Source organism: Podarcis muralis, chromosome 4, assembly GCF_964188315.1.
Source record: "Podarcis muralis chromosome 4, rPodMur119.hap1.1, whole genome shotgun sequence".
In the NCBI taxonomy this organism is placed as follows: domain Eukaryota; kingdom Metazoa; phylum Chordata; class Lepidosauria; order Squamata; family Lacertidae; genus Podarcis; species Podarcis muralis.
Genome location: NC_135658.1, coordinates 83,804,655 through 83,825,476, shown reverse-complemented (window position 1 = coordinate 83,825,476; position 20,822 = coordinate 83,804,655). Strand labels below are relative to the sequence as shown.

Here is a 20,822-nt window from a genome sequence, read left to right as displayed (position 1 = left end):
TACTCTTCCTTTGCGACCATGCCAGCTGGTAGGTGCTGAGGCAGAACAATTAGGAGTACCCTGGGAACTATGGTGCAGTTTGATATTCTTGATTTATGTTCTTATGGGGCAGGGAGCAATGTGCCTAACTTCAAAATGTAGCAAATCTACCCATCTGCGTTTGGAGCCCCCTCTACACATTTTGCTTCATGGGGTTCAGAACATATTTCATTCATTCATTCATTTATCTAAATGTTTATATATATCATAAATAACATTAAAGCGGTTTACAATATCTATACATAATAAAAATCATGTAAAAATTGAAAATTGGGGATAATCAACTAACCATTACAGATAGATGATTTTTTAAAAAAATAATTACCTGCAATACTCTTGGTGGCATAGAAAGGTTTTCAGCAGGTGTTTAAAGGTTTAAACAGGAGGTGTCTGATGAATCTCTGTTGGCCTAACATTCCGTAGGACTGGGTGACTCTGTTGACTGAAAAAGGAAATCCCAAACGACTGGCAAGCTGCACTAGCAAAATAAAATTGTGAAATACTGCCTTGAACCTGTGAATAATATGTAGCAAATGAATCAAGAATGAAAATGTGAGGGAAGGTGTCACTGGAAGCTTCTCTCTTTTCTTGACACCGTATGGCAAAGGGCTAATGTTTGCCAGAGGTTGAAAAAGAACATTTGCCATAGAAACAACTCAGAAAGGTTCTGCAATTCAGCATGTTATTGAAAGTTCAAGAAAACATATTTTATAAACCCAACAACCCTCCTGCTGTCAGCTTAGGTTTTTATTTTTATTTTTTTGTATACAGACCTTAAGTTCAAATAGACAAAAAAGAAAAAGACAAAATGTTGTCCTCAAAAATGACCGAAGTGACATTTTCTGTAGATCTTTGCTGCAGTCTAGTTTAAACAACAGAATGCACAGACTTAAGAAACAACATCACAGGAACTTCGACTTCTTCTTAATCTAAACAGTGAAATACACACACAGATGAGTACATCATAATGCGCTAAAGACCATAGCGTTTAAAATAACATGTGGCCAAAGGGTAGACTGAGAATGGAAATCCTTCTATTGATTCAAATACATTTTGCATTAAAAGCAAAAGCAGGAGTAAAACCCAGAACAACTCTTATCATTCATTGTTGCTGGGTTTTTGTCCATAAAGCTACTAAAGAACATGGACAATTTCCAAGTTGTTAAAAGTTCCTGTTTTATTCATGAAATCTTATGTTTCTGGTGCGTCTTAGAAGATCCAGGCCCGGCCATGGTAGTGCAACATAATTTCCATAGGAAATAATGGTAGTGGCAAAGGTCCCATCCCAAGGTAGCTGAGGTTGGGAAGCAGATATAAAATCCTAAAAGCACTGTTGTTTGTATGAAGGTGTCAGAACCCTGCCATTCCCCCCTGCCTCTCACAATACATTTAATTGTATTGGAGAAGTAATAAGATGGCTATTATTCATCACTGTTTGGTCGTGCTACCTGTATGACATGCAGCTATACTGGAGAAAGAAGTTCAGTGATTACTTTTAAGTGAAATCCAATGCTTGTGTGCTTGGAAGTATGACTCACTGTATTGGGTGGGGCTTCTAGGTAAGTTAGCATACAATCGCAGCCTCAGTAATGCCAGAAAATGGCATTTTCTTCTTCTTTTATGACATTACAAAAATATGCTAAACGAATTAAGAACATGACTGAAGTTTGAAATGTTAAAACAACTCTTATATGCTGCATACTTGTGCTCAGTATTTCTTGAGTAACATAGAAAGTGGTAAACAAAACATACAAGGGAGTATTCCACTTGCTGGTAGTATTAGCAAATTGATTTGATGTTCGTTCCAAAACATCTCACAAACTTTTATCTTGGAGTACCTATTATACTTATCTCAGTGCAAACGCAAGTCAATCCATTTTGTATTTACAAACCAGGCTATTTTAATTTTACATATGCAGTTGTATGGAGGTTATATATGCAATTGTATGGAGGTTGGGCGAGTTGCCTTTCAGAAGTAGCCAAAATAGGTTCTTCATAAGCTTGTTTGCAAATTAATTTTGCAAATACAGAACCAGAGCCACAAAAGTGATTGATTTGTCTTTTTCTTCCTTTCCCCTGGACAGGTCATTTTTCCCTGTTGGTGGCTGGAACCTCATTACTGGGATTGCTCATTTTCTATTTAGCTGTTATAGGAGATCAGTGGCCAGTTTCCCTCTGACTTATTTTAAAGGTTTTTGGTACCTTTAACTCTCCCCTGGAGCTACTGTATCCTATGCATCTCTGTGTGGTATCTTGATGCATACTGAAATGTTATCTGCAGAAATTGTTTTATTGTTTTTTTAATTTAAAGGGATGGTTTTATTGTTTTTAGTTTTTAGGTTATGCACCACTTCAGTCGCTTCATGCTATGAAGCAATTTATAAATTTGTTTATTAAGTATTTATTATTATTATTATTATTATTATTATTATTATTATTATTATTATTTGCTCCCGCATGTTCTGTTTGCTGCCACTCCACACACAGGGTATCTTTAATTCAACAGACTTCACATTTATCCAAGTAAACTGAATTTTAAAAACTGCCAAGTGTCTTGCTTCTCTAACATGTCATCTGCATCTAACCCCTTATCAAACACAGTTTGTATCATAGTTATGAAAATTAAAAATGACACTTCCAGTGTACATAAGGACAAGGAAATTGATAAATGGCATAATTTATATGTCAGCATTGCATGACTAAGATACTTTAAAAATATAATAGTGATGTCCTTTACACAGTGAATTATCTAAACCAGGGGTTCCCAACTGTGGTCTGTGGACCACCAGTGGCCCACAAGCTTTATTCCGGTGGTCCATGGCATGTCCACATTAACTTTTTATATTGATGCTTAATGGCATTTCAATTTCTTCTTTTATTTCTTATATTTTATTGTATTACAGTAATAAAACAATATAAGAAACAAAAGAAGCAACAAGTGGTGCATGGGGGGAGTTTAGGAATCACTGATCTAAACAATAAGGTCTTTTAGTTTATTTAATAAAACTTATTTACTTAATAAGCCAGAGTAATCAAGCACAAAACCAGACTTTTGTGAGTAGGCTGCTTTTCTGGATGTGCTTCGAGTGATGTATAGGTGCTGCATCCTACATCAAAACACGTAGGACTGCACATAGGAGAATCCCAGCTTCTTCCTTAAACAGCCAGAGTCCTTAAGTTCAGACAGCTACAAACACTTGTTTAGAAGGACCTACAGAGAGGTGACAATGAACCAAATCCAGGCTTTGACTGTCCTTGTCCCAACCTTAAGAAGTGATGGATGTTGATAGAGATTACAGTGCTGGAAACCTATTCAGCAGGTGTAAGGGCAGAACAGCTGTGCATTCATGTTCAGTTCTTCAAGGTAACAATTAAAAATGATTATAAAACCCAATTAGTCATTTTCTGATATGCTAAAAGAAACTATCCTACATCTTGCATATTTTAAAAAAGCTAGCTATCTGCAAGTCAAAATCTGTATATTGTAAAAATGCTTTCATTTAGAATGAATTCCCTGCTGATCTCTACGGGCTGTTCATCAATATTAATACTGGTTAGGCAGAAGGCTAGAAAAAAAGGTCAAAAACAATGACATCGTACCCTATGTGATAATCATTTCCAGGCTAGGTTAAGTGTTAACTGGGGCAGAAGCAACACTTACACAATTCCTCTGAATGCATACAGTGAAACTTCTCAAATATGAAACACTGGCTGCAATCAGGTCTATTTCCTTAGTTATGTAGGATTGCAGATGCCCTGTGAGGACTTGATTTCCCCCTCAATAGCATCCTCCTTACAAACTATTTTGTTTACAGACAAAAGCAACACTCACAGTTAACAAAGAAAAATAAATCAACCAATTGGCATCCATAAACAAAAGCACATAACTATGAATAAATTATGTTTGCCTGTCTGTCTAAAACAAAAGCTCTAAAGTACTGAAACAATAAGACTCACAACATTTCCATACAAATATTTTCTTTGGGGTATTTTTTGAGTTTCACAGCAAATTTCTCCCATAAAGTCCTCACATCATCGCCTATATTTTTGAATTGTAAAGAACTGTGGTAGAATTGCATGCCCATTTTTTTTGACAACAGCTATTGGTTTATAATCCCTCCCAATTTGGACCAAGCAACATCAATCCAGTTTTAAAGACCCACCAAATCTAAAAACCAGCTTGGGATGTGACGTAGAGGGGCTGTTGAAAGACCGAAAGCCCTGCTGAGATCCGGGAGCTAAACTAATGATTCTTGTGTCTGAGGGAAAAACGAAACAAAACTGTCTTTGCTTTTTATGAACACAACCTTTTTTTTTGCTGTTTTCTCTTACATTAATAATCACATAAGGATTAAAAAACAAGTAAGTCGTATATCTTGTCAAGTTGAAGGCTTCTCTTGATATAAATGGTCAGTCAATAGGAACTGCAATTTACAAACCAAGAAAACGATTTAATTCCCAAGGAATGTTGCATAAGTGTGATTTGAAATGGCATCTTTTCCCAATCAGATATCAAGCAGGTCTTCACCACTCTCATCACTCTCCACAGTGAGCTGTCTTGTCCACCATTTCTTGACTTCTGATCCACAAGAAGCCACGTCTGACATGGGATTCATCTTGCACACAACAGACTTCATGGTTGTACGGCCACCAAACCGTAAGTTGACTGAAGACACTGAATGGCTTATTGGCTTTGGAGCTAGGGAATTAAATAGAAGACAACTTACTAGTGCAAATATGTATCTCGCTCTGTTATCTGGAGTAGTGGGGATGGTTCCACACAAACCAAGAGCTTTTCACATTAAAAATGCATTCGATATGCTCGAACACTACATTGTGTTGTAAATGCATTTACCTTGCATTCTACCTTGTTAATATACAGTAGTACAGAAGAGGAAAGAGAGCAATTTCTAAACCTTCAATTTATTTCAACTAGTTTAGGTTTCATGTACAAAAGCATTACAAATGTGAAAAAAGCATCAACTAATACCAAGTGCAGGAAAATGTCCTAAGACTGAACTGATCTACTTAAAACAGCCCAGAATTGCAGCTTTGGCACACTTAAGACTCTTTATGTGTTCAGCACAGCAATGAAGCTCATGCTTAGCTTAAGTTACTGTTGGTCTTAGAGGCAGTAGCTATGTATATGGTTAAACCTATGCAGGTCCATATTGCTCTGATGTTTAAAAGACCAAAAATTGCACACACTTATTACTTTCCCTATGGACTTCCATTGTTAGGGACGCCATTGGAAGAGGTACTCCATAACTACTTTTCTTAAAATATATTTTGTTGAATGATTTACTCTAGCATATTTTGACCTAGGAGCTTCAGTTGGCTCCAATAAGTTGTGGATTTTTTTAAACAAATAAAAAACCCTCTGTATGTGTAAATAAATTTCTTCAGATACACTGAAACAGTGTGCACGCACACTTCTTCAGGTACACCTAAACAGTGTATCTGAAGAAGTGTGCATGCACATGAAAGCTTATACCCAGAACAAACTTAGTTGGTCTCTAAGGTGCTACTAGACAATTTTTAAATTTATTTCAGCTACATCAGACCAACACGGCTACTTACCTGAATCTAGAACCTCTGTATGTGTGTGTTTCCTCAATGGCATCAGGATCCTATGCAGCACAGAATTATACTAACAATAAAAATTTTCTGGAATAATAATGGTGGTTGGCTTTGGATCACATTTGTTGCCTTACTGATCACTGAATTTGGAGTTATAAAATAATTACATCCTTTTCTCTACTCCTAGCCCACTCCGGTCTTAAAGACCATGATGATTTTCCTTTCTTCTCCTGTAGCAGCATGTGATTTGGCTAGCTTGTCTGAGAAATCTGGAATGACTGTTCTCTTCTGTTTCTAGTGTAGCTGTAGTCAGTCTGAAATCTACTGCTGCAGAATCCTCCAGTGAGGATGCATGCCCTCTTATGGCACTTTTCTGAGTTCTATCAGTAACTAGAGCTCCAGGTTCCATTTAGAATTCTTTTTGGTGTCATTCATGACAATCTTCACCTACCTGATGGCAAACGCCATTGTCCAAACTTCCGCTGAGGTTTACCACCATCAGTAGAGTCTTGCCGATATCCACCTCTGTCAGAGAGCGTTGGACTAAGGAGCTGTTGTTGACTACTCGTCTGAATAGAACAAAAGAGAACAGTGTTTAAGTGCATAGTATCTGAAGCTTCAAAGAACACAAGCAAGGCCTTTTGGTTTCTGATCTTTATTTTGTTGTTTCTGATTCACTAGAAAGAATTATGCTCATGGTAGCTGGGAATATTTTAGGATACTTTATTCCGGAGCACAATGAGTATCCACCTCACTCACTACAACACTGTTTACGATAGGCTAATGAAGTAAAGGATGGCTGGATCTGATCCCAGTCATTTCATATTGTGAAGACTGTAGAACTGGGAAAATGCAAAACTGAAACCACAGGTGAGGAGGAGGAGGAGGTGGAGAAGAAGAAGAAGAAGAAGAAGAAGAAGAAGAAGAAGAAGAAGAAGAAGAAGAAGAAGTAGTAGTAGTATAGGCCTAGTTTCCTTAGCTCAGGATATCAAGACAATGTTCTTCACAAAGTGACTCTTCTTTAAGCTTGTGTCTGTATCCAGCCACCCGAAAAGCTCTAGAATATTCCAAAGATGCTCTTTACAGGCACAGATTTCCCCATATTTGTGCCTGCACAGAGAACATGAGGAATCATGATTTATGTTAACCCAATGGTTTAGGCCAATACATCGAGGACCTGGGAATAACTGTACCTCAGGCTGTGTACTGTTATCCTGGTTATTAGCATTCATGTCTTCACTTGGTTGTGTTGTCTCAATGCTTGGTGGATTTAGGAAACGGCTAAGCTCCTGTTGTTGACTCTCTCGGAGACTATGGATAATGCTGCATGACTGCTGCTGTTTCTATAAAAAGATAATAAGTATAATTATCACTGGATCTTTTCAAACAAGTATTCTTCAAAAATTGAGATTTGCTCTTGTCTGCTCTACATTCCCTTTATATTATTCACAGTTACAGTGGACTTTTCCTTTGTAGTCATTTTCATAAAGCTGCTTACACCATTTAATTTTATTTCAATCTCCTTTATGAGACTATCGAAAGAGACATTTAAAATAAAATGATCAGGGAGAAGAACTAAGCTTTTATAGAACTCATCTGGAGGCTATTGAAGTTAACTGGTTTCAGTGATTTTTAAATTAGACACTAGATAAAATTAACAAAGTGATAATAGAAACTCCCTTAGATAACTACAAAGTGTGACTTTCGTGTTGTACCGTTTTTATGTATCAACGACAATGTGTGCAAAAAAAGAGAGAAGCAGAATGGATATATCCATTATTGCGCTAACTGGAAAGATAAAGCTTTCTATGCTTGTTTGTGAGTTGTAGGAAGAATTGGAACAAAATCCAAAATCCGAGATTTTTTAAGGATGGCACGTATTCCCCTTTTCCTTTACCAACTTGAAAGTGGAGTGTTTTCAGCGTCAATGAATACAAATTTGGAAAACAACTCTAATCCCTGCCCCCCAATGAAGGTATGTCCTTTTCCAGACTGGGAGAGAACATATTTTTAATGGTCCTCCACCAAATTTCAAATAAGCGAAAGCATTCTTTTTACAAGTATTTATTTGGGATCAGTGTTTTCAGCTATCGTCATTGTCAACAACAACAAAATACACTCGAGAAGGAATTTAAAAGCTTCATTTTCCGGACTTTCCGGACAAGGCATGTCAAGACACTGTCACTGTAGTCAGAAACAATCACCAGCTTTCCTTGCCTGAGTTGCAACTTGGTAAAGGGGCAGGGGAGGTAGGGGATTCTAGGAAAGACGGAAGGCTGCTACCAAGTCATTATAAAACAAGTCAAAACTTGGAGCAGTGTTTGGGTTGGTTCATAATAGTGTGCAGATTTTTAAACTGAGGGAGCCTGTATTTTGAAACCCCCATTTCCAAAATATGCTGCCATCACTAATTGCTATGGTGATGTTGTAGTGGTCCCTGACATGGGCCTGGGTGCATGGAAGTCATTAGGGTCAGTCACTCAGCTGTCCAAACTTTCCTTAATATTTCCCCAAGCAACCTGCTGCCTCCATTCACTGATTTATAGAGAGCAAGAGGATTCTTCATTTATCTACTTGACTGTGTAATTTACAAGATGCATGTGGGGGGCAAAATCTGATAAACTACCATTACTCCAGACCAGAAAACATTTGTAATTTACTAATCTAACCTGGTATTCCTGACCCTCCAAGCTTTGCACCAATGTACCAATGCCCCTCTCTGATCGTACAGTCCTCATTTTTCACCTCACTCCTTTTAACTCTGGCTTTCTCAACCAACTCCTGCCACCCATCATTCATATCTCCCCGCAACATTCTACTACACTCTCCTGCTGTCACTCATGATCCTTCTGTTATAGTTATCTGCCTTTCCTTTCTCTTTCTCCTCTGTTGTCCACATCTTAATTCTCGGCTCCTTGTGTCTTTTTTGATTACTGTATTTTTTGCTCTATAAGATGCACCAGACCATAAGACGCACCTAGTTTTTGGAGGAGGAAAACAAGAAAAAAAAATATTCTGAATCTCAGAAGCCAGAACAGCAAGAGGGATCGCTGTGCAGTGAAAGCAGCAATCCCTCTTGTTGTTCTGGCTTCTGGGATAGCTGCGCAGCCTGCATTCGCTCCATAAGACGCACACACATTTCCCCTTACTTTTTAGGAGGGAAAAAGTGAGTCTTATAGAGCAAAAAATACAGTATGTAAAGCACCAGTGACGCTGGTATATAAATAAATAAATAAATAAATAAATAAATAAATAGCATCCCCGTATTATAAGCACTGCATGACTGAGAAGGCTAAGAAGCTTGAATAATGTTTTCCAAATAATTGACAGCTCTCTAGTATGAAAATAAAATGTAGCATGTTCTACACAATGAGGAAGGATATGCTACAGGCTTTCTGTTTTTTCCTCGTTAAACTTACTGCTCTAATGCGCTTCAAGCACTTTTTCAACCACATGCGGATAGTCTGTTTGGCTACTTCTTCTTCTATGGTGTATTCCAGTTGTTCCCTAGCAAGCAGTTCTTCCAGCTGAAGACTTTTCCTGATGTCAACAGATCTGTAGGAGAGCATGCTGGAAAAAAATTATAATAAACAATAATAATAATGAGGGTTTTTTTTAAAAAAAATGTTATTTATAAAAGGAAAGTAATAGCAGGTTATCATATACTTGATTTGAAAATAAGGTGTTTATTTTGCTCTTAAAGGGTCATCCGATGACCTAGGGATATATGGATTTATGATACAGTGAAAAGTGGCGAAGACATTAAACAGCCAACCCCATTACAGAGAAGTGCATGTGCAATGAAAACAGGTTTCTGCACACAAGTATGGTCAACTGTGCAAGCTGCCCAAATCCTGCACTGGAGATATGCACCAACATTCTCTGCTCTGACAGTACTGATTGGCTTTTTTGTGACTTCCTAAACTGGTGTCAGCTCTCATCATGATGCAGAAGTTCCCTGGATTGGGGTGTTTTTAACAGGGAAAGTTCTTTCTTCCATGGAAGTGGTCATTGTTATATGCTAAATTTGCCTTCCTTGATAATAAAACACTCTTTATCCAATCAAGTTCACATAGCCAAAAAAAGACAGCTGAAAGCTGCAGTTATTATATGATGAATATAGTAGTTTGAATTGGACTTCTAGATACACATTAGAAAAATCAGCACTGAGTAAAATCTGATATGCTTCTCAGTTAATATTTTCTATAAACATGATTGTATTCCGGGCTTTTTTTCAGCTGGAACTCAGTTCCAGCATCTCTCAGGTGGGCACCATTGTCATTAGAAGATAACACGGGAGGCATTCATGGCAAGTTCCAGCACCTCTTTTTCTAAAAAATAGCACTGATATTGGTACTCTGTTTTATAGTTTACAGAAAATATCTGCAACTAAACTACAATTGATTTTGTGTGCCATCTAACATACCTCAGTACATCGTGGAATGTTACATCTCCCCCATTATGCAGCCTCTCCATTTCATAGCACATGTGCTTGAACAAGAGTTTATCCTTGTCCAGATCCACCTCCAACCTTCCACGCAGCAACCTCAGCAAAAACTTGACTCGGAAGGTAGGAATCACTCCCTGAAAAGAAGGCAGAACTTCTCCATTATTGGTACTGGTCAAACCCTTCATGAGCTGTCACCAAAATAGCTAATGCTGCATGCATGGAATGCTGCTTGTGCAACAGAACTTCCCTTTCCTCTCCCCATGTGTCCTTCAGATCTGTTTCCAGGGGGTTCTCCAACCCTCTGGAGCAGATTTTTGAGGGTGCACAGGGAGATGTACTGCGTAAGTGGGTGTCTGCTGTGCTATCGGGACACTAGTGTTGGATATGACCCATGAAGGAGTTCAGCCAAACTGTTCATTTTTGTAGATAGTGATCTATAGGTCAAGGGTGTAAGCCAGGGGTAGACAACCTTTGGCCTCCCAGAAGCTGCTCAATTCCAAGGCCCATTTGCCTCAACCAGCATGCCCTGTGATCAGGAATAATGCGAATGTAGGCCATCAATATTTTGAAGACCACATGTACCCTGACTCTGTAGTAAATCTGTTAAGTTGTGGGTGAACATATCAGACCACACAGCGATTCTTCAGACAGCTCTTGTTTATTCACAGGCCAGAACAGAACAGAACTGAAGGGTTCAGCCAACCTGCTTATATAGAGCTCAACTACAAAGCAACAGTAACAACTTTCTGTAACTATCCAATCACTGAATGTCACTTTCAATTCCTTATTTGCATATGCGGACCTGAGTGAAAGGGACGCGGGTGGCGCTGTGGGTAAAACCTCAGCGCCTAGGACTTGCCGATCGCATGGTCGGCGGTTCGAATCCCCGTGGCGGGGTGCGCTCCCGTTGCTCGGTCCCAGTGCCTGCCAACCTAGCAGTTCGAAAGCACCCCCGGGTGCAAGTAGATAAATAGGGACCGCTTACTAGCGGGAAGGTAAACGGCGTTTCTGTGTGCTGCACTGGCTCGCCAGATGCAGCTTGTCACACTGGCCACGTGACCCGGAAGTGTCTGCGGACAGCGCTAGCCCCCGGCCTCTTAAGCGAGATGGGCGTGCAACCCCAGAGTCGGACACGACTGGCCTGTACGGGCAGGGGTACCTTTACCTTTACCTTTTACCTGAGTCGGACACGACTGGCCTGTACGTGCAGGGGTACCTTTACCTTTACCTTTTACCTGAGTGAAAACTATTTACAGTATTCCCCTGCTGGCCCAGGGTGAGAACTTCAGTACATAACAAAATCCATTCACAGTTCTGAAGCTCCACTGTGCTTGAGCACAAAGACTGAAAGGAACTGATGTTGGAAAGGACTCCTCTACTACCCCGTATAAAGTGAAATAGGAGCAGCTATTGCATTCCCTTTTGGAAAACTGCATTTACTTCTCCTTCCTAGCAAGTAATTAACAGAGTAGCAACTAAATAAGACTCGTGGAATTATAGTGAATTAGGTTATTACCTCTCTTTTGTCATCAACCATGTTCCATATAATTTGGAAATGTCTAAGATCATTGTAACTTAAGAGCTGGTCTTCCTCCGTAGAATAAAACAGCGAGAAATTTTCCACAATTATAGCTACGGAAAACAGAAACATCTTTAAAATGATATGGGCATTAAACAAGGATATAATCTATTAAGGAATTCATTTGTATTCATGATGTTGGCAAAAATGTACAAAATGCTATATTTATATTAATAGGCTTTGCCTTTATTTAGACAAGTCAATCTAACAGTATTAGTTAGAATCTAATATGCTTCAACCTTAAATATGGAAGTGTTCTACTGGCTTCTGGGAACACTGAACAAACTAAATAAAAGCAAAATGAAAAGCCTTCTGCAGTGTTATTTCCATATGCACATACAAGGTAGGAATAATTTGTCTTCCAATAGACATCTTTTTACAAGTCAGCGTTCTTACTAAAACATATTTGCTCCTATATTGCTAGACCAATAACTTTATACGAAAAGAAGTGGCAGCTAGGTTTTTCAAATGTTAAACAAGACTTCATTGTTTTATTGAAAGATTTCAAAAATTGGGTATGCTGATCTTCTAAGTACTGTATTGGCCTGAATATAAGCCTCACTTTCCCCCCAAATCCCAACTGTGAAAAGTTAAAGTGCAGCTTATATTCGCAACCTTACGGTATGCAGCCAGGAGCGTGGGGCAAACAGCGCCAGGAACGTGGCAAAGTGATGCCTGCCCCATGCATAGTCCCCCCGTCCTCTCCCCCAAGGCCAGGAAGGGAGACAGCGAGGAAGGGGAAAGGCTGCCGGCAATGCAGTGCCTCCCCCCCCCGCCCCAGTATGCAGCCAGGAGCAGTGAGGAATGGAGTGGCTTATAATTGGGTATTTTTTTTCTTTTCTCTCCCCCCCCCCCATCCAATTTTAAAGGTGCGGCTTATAGTCAGGTGCGGCTTATATTCGGGCAAATACGGTACTAATACTTAAAAAAGCATACTCCATATGCTGAGGTGAGGTTTTCCAGTGATGGCGCCTTCTTTATGGAATTTCATTTCTTAGAGAGGTCCACCAGGACAGTTGTTTAAAACAGATTCACATTCAGGAAGTGAAGCTTCTGAAATACCTGTCAGGTCTTTGTGGGTTGTTTCATTGGTTTTGTTTTGCAGTCCCAAACTGATGCTACTTTTTAATTTTTCAGTTAGCTGATCGTTGCAGTCATGTTGCTAATTCAATTATTTTATTTATAGTTTTGTCCCCTCAGGGGGACCGAAGGGCAAATTACCGTATTTTTCGCTCTATAAGACGCACCAGACCACAAGACTGGTTTTTGGAGGAGGAAAACAAGAAAAAAAATATTCTGAATCTCAGAAGCCAGAACAGCAAGAGGGATCGCTGTGCAGTGAAAGCAGCAATCCCTCTTGCTGTGCCGGCTTCTGGGATAGCTGTGCGGCCTGCATTCACTCCATAAGACGCACACACATTTCCCCTTACTTTTTAGGAGGGAAAAAGTGAGTCTTATAGAGCAAAAATTACGGTATATATATATTACATATAATAAGTATGTTTGAAACATATACAGTAATGGCTATTTGTGACTTACCCACAAGTAAATTTAGCATTATGTATGCAATGATGACATAAAATGAACAGAAATACATAAGAGCACCAGCATAGTTTCCACAATCTGTCTTCCAGTATGTTCTGTTATCTGGAGTACAAAAAGGAGGTTGAACCTTCAAAGGAAAATAATTAATTAATTCAAAGGGATATACGATTGCTTCTTCTTTTCTTTTCCTTTTCTTTTGCGACTAACCGACATATGCACAAGCATACACTTAAAACGTATGTATCACAATTAGGGAACGACGATGGCATTAACACGACAGCAAGAGCAGCAATAGTAACAACATTCTGAGGCGTATGTCAGGACAAGAGCGAGGGCCAAACTGGATGCAACCGCGGCACATCCGTGTGTTGTTTTTTTTCATTTTAAAAAAAGATCTGCCCCTGTAATGTGGAAAGAGTGATGAAGGTCTCCATTTTTAACAGCAAAAGGGGTGCCCTGATGCAGGATACATAACCCTCCCTCCCCGCCCCCGTCCATGGCATGCCTCCCTATCAAACCATAACCTATTTTTCTCACAGCCAACGGTGAAGAACCTATTTCATTTGTCTGATCTAAACTTCCTGCTATATCTCAATCTTTTCTATCTATATATTCACAGCTTTACTAAATAAACCGCCTCTGCCCATATAAACCGTCCCGGACGGTTCCATTCCCAACTGTGGAATGCTCTCCCTAGGGAAGTTCGCCTGGCGCCTTCATTATATATTTTTAGGCGGTGGGCTAATACATTCCTCTTCAACCTGACCTTTGGCTGATTAATATTCTACGGCCTTTTAAATGTGTCTGTGGTAAAGGGAAGTGGTTTATTGTTTTGCTGTTTCGTTTTACTTATTTACTTGTTTTTATCCTCTATTTTATTCTGTGAACCGCCCAGAGATCTTATGAAGGGTGGTATATGAATCTAATAAATAATAAAAATATCTACCGTACCCTCCTTTAGCAGTCCTTTTACCAAAATAATAAGGCCCAAACACTTCAGCCTTTCACTGTAGACGTTACAAGCACCATGGCAGAAAGAGAACCTGTGTTCCAAGCCCCAAGACCTTAATCTATATATGATTTGCAGCTGTAAGAGCTGGTGGTTTGAAATGAAAGCAGCACCAGTCCTGTGAATTAGCATTTACACACATCTGAGATGCAGGGGCAGATAAGACCGCAGAAAGAATTATATTAAATAATGTTTTGGCATTTATTCCAGGAGATCCAGTACTGAATGTAAAGGATAACAAATGTTTATCAGTTAGCAATATAGTCAACATATTCAGAAAGTCCCCCACTTGCTAGCAATTAATACAAAGATGGTGATATTTAGAATGGCAAAATATATGCATACTTGTTGACATTATCCACGGACTTAAATGGTTATGCATTTATTCCTATAACTTGTCAAATAAATACACGAATGTTTGTGTGAATGATAGCTTAAAAAAAAAAAAAAAGCACAGCACTGTTAAGTCACAAAGCTAGGCTGTTAGATATGCAGTGGTTCCAGTATTTATGTCTTGTTTTATAATTGTGTTCAATTTACCATGCAGTCATGCATTATCTTGTTCCAGTCTTCCCCAGTGACTATTCTGAAGAGTACAGTAATGGCCTTACCAGCTGATGAAAAGTTGGCATGCCTGTTTTTAAACAAACAATAAATTTTGTTCAGTGTGCGACAGGTAAAATTCAGCATTAAAAAACATTAGATGTTGCGATCTTTTCCTTCTTTCCTTTACTAAGCATTTTCCATGGTGACTATTAATTATAGTGAGAGGCTACATTGTGCCTGCTAGATAGTAATCTACCTGATCTTCTCATTTCCAGAAGCCCAGCCTGCAAATTACTCCTACTACAGGAAATAACATGGGTACTTATACACAGAATGGGGGTAGCATAGTACAGCTGTTCATGCATTTTGTGTGCCCCAAACTAGACTGCACAAGCATGGTTTCTGAGACCTGACCCAGAAATTTCCTGAGAATCTCAACAATTCAACGAGCATTCATGCTCAAACACAGCAATGCCACGATATCATTTACTTTCTGGTGGAGTAAAAAGTGTCATACCTGTTGATGTTCTCTCCATATTTTACAGTGCCAAATAAAACTACTCCTGCGAAAGCATAGCAAAGTAACAGCAGGAACATCCCTACTATGATGAAAAAGCTCTTGTACATGCTGACAACCACTGTCAGAAGCAGCATCTTCAGGGTCACCTAAAAGATATAAGGAAAGCAATGGAAAATAACGTTTAATAATAGAAATGGGGCATAACAGTGACACAGCTGAGTAGTATTAGAAACCTGTAGCCAATGAATTGGTTGGTTAGTTCCACTCATATGTGACATCCAGCCCCTGCCCTGCTTCCTGGCCCTGATTGTATCCCTAGGATTGCCTGGTCACAATGCTCCAGCAACAATACAATTATATTTCTGCTTTCATGCAGTGTTCAAAGCACAGCAGCAGCGTTAGGGTCTGGAACCGACACACAGCAACCCTTTGCTCTCTGACCCATGGTGTTGAGCCCTCCAAAGGTGCCTTCCTGCTTACCCTTCCTTTCCTCAATCTCAACATCATTTGCTCCTTTCTGCAAGACTCCTCCTCCTCCTTGGCCCACTGACTACTCTTCATTCTTCCTTCATGTTCTTTACTCTTGGCTCCCTGCCCCTAGGGGATGCGGGTGGCGCTGTGGGTTAAACCACAGAGCCTAGGACTTGCCGATCAGAAGGTCGGTGGTTCGAATCCCCGCAACGGGGTGAGCTCCAGTTGCTCGGTCCCTGCTCCTGCCAACCTAGCAGTTCGAAAGCACGTCAAAGTGCAAGTAGATAAATAGGTACCACTCTGGCGGGAAGGTAAACGGCATTTCTGTGCGCTGCTCTGGTTTGCCAGAAGCGGCTTAGTCATGCTGGCCACGTGACCCGGAAGCTGTACGCCGGCTCCCTCGGCCAATAAAGCGAGATGAGCGCCGCAACCTCAGAGTCGCCTGCGACTGGACCTAATGGTCAGGGGTCCCTTTACCTTTTACCCTGCTCCTAGCTTCCGGGACCTCTTTCCAGCCATCAGCCCTCCCAACAAAGCTATTCCTGTCTCTAGGGCATAGACTACCCAAACTGAACTGCAAATTTCTGAACTGCGCTATTTGCCAGGACTGGGATTGGGCAGTGACGGAACCCAGGCGGGGGCAGGAGCAAGGGCAGTGGGCATGGGTGGTGTGTACATCTGTCATCTCATTGTTTCCTCACCCTCAGTACTATACTGCTTTAATTTGTTCATTGCAACAATATATAACATACTGAAAAGAATAAAGCAGCCAAACAAGTAAGCCACTTTTACTCACATGTTTCCCACAGATCGAGAAGAACCTGAAGACAATTACGCATGCCCCCATCATGTATGTGTAGGCATTCTGGAATTCAAACACAGAAGTTGTTTCTGCTTGGTACTACTTCTTAAATGGCAGCTTAAAATTCTAAGGACTATTGGCAAAACCTGTTGGTGTTTCGCAACTTTCTGACTAGTTGCAGGACCTTAGCCAGACCTAGCAGAGTAAACGCAGAGTTCACAAAAGCAATTGGCAACTTGGCTGCAGACAGGATGGACAAAGCAGGAACCAGGAACTTGTAGTTAGGTGTTTATTATATACAGTGAACTATTTACAGGAAGAGAACAGAACACGGATCTTTGACTAGCTCTCTCATACACGACTCACAACTGTTACACTCAAACTCGTACTAACACACATTCCAGTTAGTAGGCCATTAATCATTATTCCCGTGAGAGAGCTTGACCAATCATGGAGCTGTCTCCATGCCTCTGTATCACCAGGCTGACTTACTCCTTCACATTGCCTTGGCTGTTGGCCAAACCCTAATTGACTCTGTGTGTGTAGCTGCATGTATGCAGATTCCCAACAAGGACTATTACTGTTTAAATCTGATTGCACCTGATCTTTGGGTTGGGGAAAAGGGAGTGTTGATCAGTTTGTATCCCCCCCTTTTGAATAAATAGAAAATAATAATAATAATAATAATAATAATAATAATAATAATAATAATACTGAAGCAGCTCATTAATTACATTTCAGGTATACAAACTATAATATGTGATCAGTTCTGACAAAAAAAATTATCAGTTTTCTGGAACTTACAGTTAGGGCAAAGTGGAGTATTACCCAAATGACTCCTAAAGATGTCACCAAGAGATCATAGCGATTTCTTCTGCTCTGCCAAAATCCAGCAGGTGACATAGCAATAATTTTCATGGTAACCTTTAAGAGAGGAATGTATATGTTATCACTTTTCTGTGGGGCATCATTCATTATGCCACCACACCCAAAAAATGTATTCCCCCCCCCCCGCCAAAGGAGGCAGAAAGGGGGGGAATCCTACCCTATATGTGATTTTGGTTTATGTGCTATCCACAGAATATAACCCCCCGCGTAAGTTGAGAGTCACCTGTACCCAAACTTGGGGGTTATTGGCAAATCAGTATGAATCTGAACAGACTGAAAAGTAAAGCTGTTGCATGATGTCCAAAAGCAAAACTGACAAAAGATGCAATGTTGTAGACTGGAGAAATTGTGAAATATATCACCTTACCTCAAGAACAAAAATGAAGGTGAAGACGACGGACATTGCTGCTAAAGGACCGGTAACGGGGTCTTGATCATCCCACTTATATAAAAGAAGAAACAGGGCTTTATAAAATATTTCTAAATTATTAAAAGAACACTAGTGCCTGCTGGGTCAGGCCAGAGGCCCATCTAGTTCAATATCCCATTCTCACAATGGGCCAACTGAATACCTATGGAAAATCTGCAAGCAGGAAATGAGCACAACAGCACTCTCCCTTGCTGCAGTTTCCCACAAGAACAGTCACCAGGGTTAGTAGACTTATCCTCCATGAATCTGTCAAATTCTCTTTTAAAGCCATGCAAGCTGGTGGTCATCACTGCCTCAGGTGGGAGCAAATCCCACAGTCTAACTATGCACTGTGTGAAGAACCAATTTATTTTGTTTGACTCAGACATTCCAATGTTCCGCTTCACTGGATATTCCCCAAGTCCTAGTGTTATGTGAGAAGGAGAAAAACTTTACCCACTTTCTCATCCCATGAATAATTTTATATACTTCTATCATGTTATGGTGCTGGAGGAGACTCTTGAGAGTCCCATGGACTGCAAGAAGATCACACCTATCCATTCTGAAGGAAATCAGCCCTGAGTGCTCACTGGAAGGACAGATCCTGAAGCTGAGGCTCCAATACTTTGGCCACCCCATGAGAAGAGAAGACTCCCTGGAAAAGACCCTGATGTAGGGAAAGATGGAGGGCACAAGGAGAAGGGGACGACAGAGGACAAGATGGTTGGACAGTGATCCCGAAGCTACCAGCATGAGTTTGACCAAACTGCGGGAGGCAGTGGAAGACAGGAGTGCCTGGCGTGCTCTGGTCCATGGGGTCACGAAGAGTCGGACACCACTAAACGACTAAACAACAACATCACATTGCCTCTAGCCTTTTCTCTAACTCAGCAGCCCCAAATACTGCATGCTTTCCTCATAGGGGAGTTGCTTTATCCTCTTGATCATTTTGCTTTGCCGTTTTCTGAACCTTTCCCAACTCTACAGTATATAATCTACTGCTTTGCAAGATGTCGTAAGGAACAGAGCAAATACCTTAACAGATAACAACACAGACTGGGCCAAGACGAGCACAGCAATGGTCCTTTTGAAAAATGGATGTTGAGTTATATCATACATCTTGGCTCGAAATCCATCATTATCTGGGAAAAACAATTAAAAGTACACAGTTTAATAAAGTATATAATTCTTTTGTGTCACTCTCTATTTTCCTGAACTTTGTCTAGTTTGCATATGCACAATAATAAATCTCTTAGACCTTTAAATTTTGAACACTTTTTGAATTCAAATTCTGAACATCTGAAGCACATTTTGGGCTGAAGTTAATGCCCTTTCGCAAAATTTATAGACATAGAATATTTTCACTTTAATACACACAAACTCATAGGGGCCTCACGATTACAATTATAATGTGAAACCTAAATTCCTGCGGAATTATGAATACCTGGGCGAGGTGGGAGATGAAGTGGCTGTGCTATCTTCAGTCTGCTCTTGAGATCCTCCCATCGCCTCTGATCAACTGTCAGCAAAGCTGTCCCCTAAATGAACAAGAATAACAAAATAACTTGACGTATTTGTTTATCAAAAAGCTGGTGTGTGTGTGTGTGTGTGTGTGTGTGTGTGTGTAACTGTACACCAAGTTTACTATCCTATCTTTGGTCACCAAGAAATGGTTTGAACAAAAGCTTCTCATATTGCTTCCAAAAGATACACCTGCCCTGGTACATATTTAAAAGTTAATGGGGCCATAGTCCTAGCCCCACTCCTGAGCTTGGGTGGACCCCTGGCCCCACTTCTCAACATCCAGGCATTGAATATGGATGTCCAAGAAAGGGAAGCCTACATGAGAACTGGATACCCCATCGTACATTAGGACATCTTAGGAAAGGGAATTCCAAAGCTTGGATGCAATAGCTGAGAACATTTCCCCTGAAAATCCACTTGCCTATCCACAGGAGCAGGTCCTCAGTTAATAACAGGGGGAAGGTTCATATAGGAGAAGATGGGCCAGAAGATAACAAAGTCTCAAAAAGGCAGAGGGCCTTCTCAGTGGTGGTGCCCGCCCTGTGGAACACCCTCCCATAAGATGTCAAGGAAATAAACAACTGTGAGTTCTAGAAGACATCTGAAGGCAGCCCTGTTTAGGGAACTTTTTAATGTTTGATGTTTTATCGTATTTTTGCTCCTGCTAACCTAGCAGTTCGAAAGCATGTCAGTGCAAGTAGATAAATAGGTACCGCTCCGGCGGGAAGGTAAATGGTGTTTCCGTGCGCTGCTCTGGTTCGCCAGAAGTGGCTTAGTCATGCTGGCCACATGACCCGGAAGCTGTACGCCGGCTCCCTCGGCCAATAAAGCGAGATGAGCGCCGCAACCCCAGAGTCGGCCATGACTGGACCTAATGGTCAGGGATCCCTTTACCTTTACCTAATATTCTGTTGGGAGCCGATGATGATGATATCTATGACTTCATAGGATAACACCAGCATTCTCAATTGGGCATGGAAGTGAACAGGGAGCTAAAGCAATAGATATATACACTGTGCCACATTTTGTTCCAGCTGAAGCGTGAGGATTCTACAGAGGTGTACCCAAGAAGAATCCATTATAGTAGTCTCACCCTAGTGCATTAGAATGCACTATTGTAGTCTAACCCTGGAAGTTACTAACTTCCAGGACACATCAGTCTATTTCCATTGTATGTCAGTTTCACAAGTGTTCCAATTCCATTTTGCCTTGCTTTGTGATTTGTTTTATTTATTAAAAATCCATATGAAAATTCCTTTTTACATGTGTTTTTAAACAAATATGTATTTAAATGAGTAATTCATTTCAATGCATTTCTGAACATCTTTTATCCCAAAATATATACTGCATTTCTTTTGAGACAAGAACTGTACTGTAACTTTCTGAGAAGTGTGAAAAACGATATTCCACTGTGTACTCAGGAGGTACAAATTAGGTCAGTTCTCTTTAAAACATGGACT

At 40.2% G+C, this 20,822-nt stretch overlaps 1 protein-coding gene across 5 annotated transcripts in view; it reads right to left on the bottom strand.

Annotated features, from left to right (window-relative positions):
• Window positions 1–771: 771 nt before the first annotated feature.
• Window positions 772–20,822, bottom strand: part of NALCN (sodium leak channel, non-selective) — a 191,095-nt gene continuing 171,044 nt past the window's right edge. For all 5 annotated transcript variants that reach the window (XM_077927683.1, XM_028728202.2, XM_028728204.2 and 2 more), the window contains 14 exons: window positions 19,283–19,376; window positions 18,874–18,980; window positions 17,797–17,871; window positions 17,346–17,465; window positions 16,536–16,604; window positions 15,266–15,414; window positions 14,743–14,836; window positions 13,188–13,320; window positions 11,586–11,701; window positions 10,046–10,203; window positions 9,039–9,189; window positions 6,813–6,962; window positions 6,071–6,188; window positions 772–4,738 (listed from right to left, as the gene is read on the bottom strand). In XM_077927683.1, the coding sequence (XP_077783809.1) occupies window positions 4,545–4,738; window positions 6,071–6,188; window positions 6,813–6,962; window positions 9,039–9,189; window positions 10,046–10,203; window positions 11,586–11,701; window positions 13,188–13,320; window positions 14,743–14,836; window positions 15,266–15,414; window positions 16,536–16,604; window positions 17,346–17,465; window positions 17,797–17,871; window positions 18,874–18,980; window positions 19,283–19,376 (1,728 nt within the window). In that variant the 3' untranslated portion in view covers window positions 772–4,544. The remainder of the gene's footprint in view (window positions 4,739–6,070; window positions 6,189–6,812; window positions 6,963–9,038; window positions 9,190–10,045; window positions 10,204–11,585; window positions 11,702–13,187; window positions 13,321–14,742; window positions 14,837–15,265; window positions 15,415–16,535; window positions 16,605–17,345; window positions 17,466–17,796; window positions 17,872–18,873; window positions 18,981–19,282; window positions 19,377–20,822) is intronic.